This window comes from Solanum tuberosum, unplaced genomic scaffold (assembly GCF_000226075.1).
Source record: "Solanum tuberosum cultivar DM 1-3 516 R44 unplaced genomic scaffold, SolTub_3.0 scf00142, whole genome shotgun sequence".
Classification (NCBI taxonomy): domain Eukaryota; kingdom Viridiplantae; phylum Streptophyta; class Magnoliopsida; order Solanales; family Solanaceae; genus Solanum; species Solanum tuberosum.
Window position 1 is genome coordinate 121,174 of NW_006239067.1, and position 2,290 is coordinate 123,463.

The window sequence follows — 2,290 nt, forward strand, 5'->3', positions numbered from 1 at the left end:
CACCGTCAAGTGCTTCAGCTTGACGTGACGATCCAATACCTTCTAAGTCTGACTGAAGGCGTCTAACATCGTTGTGAGAGCCTAGACCATAGCATCTACCCTTGTGTGTCCCCCCACCACTTTTTCTTTCCAAACCTGAGTGGACAGTTCAGGTGTCAATTGAACCGAACTATCTAGATTCTCAGCAACGTACTTATTAAAGTCATTCTGCATATTAAATATAAGTATTGACATCAATATATATACATATCATAAATATATTCACTATTGATATATATTATTCATATTAAATAATTTACAAAAGTTCGTTCGGCCCTCTCCTCCACCACACATCCGGATCTGACTCATTTTCTTTCTTCCTGACATGAGTCTTTTTGAAAACCTCTGGTTCAATGGGAGTGCGTCCCAATTCTTTTTCCTATAAATAAAAACTGAAATTTATAACGATATATATGTATCAACTAATTATTTATTTAAAAGTTTGAATTAGAACTTACCATCTCTCGTGCAATTGTTCCAATCGTCTTTGCACCTCCGGTGTGCAACGAGCCACCTTTAAAACTGCCTCTAGCCATTTTGGCTCGATCTGATATTGCCTTAAACTTGTCTGTGTTCCAATACTTACCCAATTCATCAAAAACATGAGGCAACATCCAATCAGGACGTTCACCACTATCCCGAACGCTCTTTAGCCAGCTAGACAGTCTGGCGGATACCTTCCTCTCAAATGTGGTCCCAATGAGCAAATTGTACCTCGACTCCCAAGTACACATAGTCTGAAAAAAAATTGAATAACGTTAATTAAATCGATAGTAAAAAAAGTAAAGTATATTAAACTTAACTAAAAAATATATACCTTAAAGTTATTAAACATCGCCTGGCTTATACTGTTTGGAATCTCGCTCCAAGAGTGATAAGCCTATGTATAGAGTCTTCTAACACAATCTTTTAAAGCCCGAGCAGCATTCTTTGCAGGATGCCACCTGCAAAACACATAATAAATATGTTAGTTCATGAATAATATATTAAAGTATAAGAAATAAATAAAATAAACTAACAAATAGATAACAAACAAACTTACGATGATCCATCCGGCTCAATCATGACTCTACCAAGTCTGTCCTTTTGACCAGGAGCTAGAGCAGACATCGTATCATATGGTGTAGCACTAGGTGTAGCTGTAGACGAGGGTGATACATCAAGATGCACAAAACGCTGAGTCAATGGAGGCGTACCGGCCATAGCATCTGACTGCTCGCTACTAGAATCTCCAAGCCTCATGGCAGATAACTAAGGAGATGTACATGTGGGAGATGGAGTACCTGCCGATAAGGGTCGTGCTCGACGAATAGCCTGTAAAGGTAGGTCCTCGTAGCGTCGTGAAGGCAATGGCTGTGAAGTAACTGAAGCACCGACTGGTCGACGATAATTAGGATAATATTGTCGAGGATCCGTTGTACCAAACGGAACAACAAATAAATGAGTATCATGGCTGATGCGCTCTGGAGCAAAAGAAATAGATCCTGCAATATCCTCAGGATATATCGGTCTCCTAGAATTCTTCTTCTTAGCCTGTTTAGTCTGGCTAACTCCAAGATGCTCGTGATGTCTATCATCGTCACCGCCTGATGACATATGTATGCAAATTTACATGTATAATATATATAAAAATCATAAATTAAATAAAATTAGCAAAATACAGTTACATATATACTAGCTAGCTTTCATTCTACACTATTCCTCCTCGCTTGTTTCAATTCCATCATTCTCCCATTCTTCTTCCTCAGTTTGTTTCATTTTTCAATTATCGTCCCATTCTTCGTCATCAAATGATTCATTTTCCTTATTCTCAGATATTTCTTCCTCAACGTTCAGTATCTCATCATCAGATACTTCTTCTAATATGTGTTGAGGATGTTGTAGTATGGTTTCCAATTCAACATCAACTTGTTGTTGAACAATTGCAATATCATTTTGATACGCCACATCTAAGACATTGTCAATTTCAATTCTTCCCACGAGCTCACTTTTTATAACAACCCACCAATCAGCTTTGTCTCTACGCAATGGATATGAAGCGTAATACACTTGTTTAGCATTTTGTGCAATAATAAAAGGATCATAACTTATGTATTTCCTGGTGTGCTTAACTTCAATTAAATTATGTTGATGGTCCACCTTTGTGCCTCTATGTGATGGGTCAAACCACTCACACCGAAACAACACAATCTTCTTATTAGGCCAACCTGAATACCTCACTTCAATAATCTCTTGAATGACACCATAATAT

General features: G+C 37.8%; 1 protein-coding gene across 1 annotated transcript; it reads right to left on the minus strand.

The window, feature by feature from the left end:
• Positions 1 to 57: 57 nt before the first annotated feature.
• On the minus strand, positions 58 to 1,652 carry LOC102596447 (uncharacterized). Its single transcript, XM_006352071.2, has 5 exons — positions 1,082 to 1,652; positions 857 to 983; positions 498 to 776; positions 300 to 418; positions 58 to 207 (listed from the first exon to the last, which is right to left on the minus strand). Exons 2-5 carry the CDS (start codon positions 872 to 874, stop codon positions 174 to 176), a joined length of 450 nt encoding a protein of 149 aa, XP_006352133.1. The 5' UTR covers positions 875 to 983; positions 1,082 to 1,652; the 3' UTR covers positions 58 to 173.
• Positions 1,653 to 2,290: the final 638 nt, after the last annotated feature.

What these genes read in the sequence shown, in the direction of transcription:
- LOC102596447 (XM_006352071.2), bottom strand. An exon ending in GAACAATTGCACGAGAGATG is followed by an intron (nt 419 to 497) that starts GTAAGTTCTAAT and finishes TTTTATTTATAG; the next exon opens with GAAAAAGAATTGGGACGCAC. An exon ending in AGAGGGCCGAACGAACTTTT is followed by an intron (nt 208 to 299) that starts GTAAATTATTTA and finishes TTTAATATGCAG; the next exon opens with AATGACTTTAATAAGTACGT.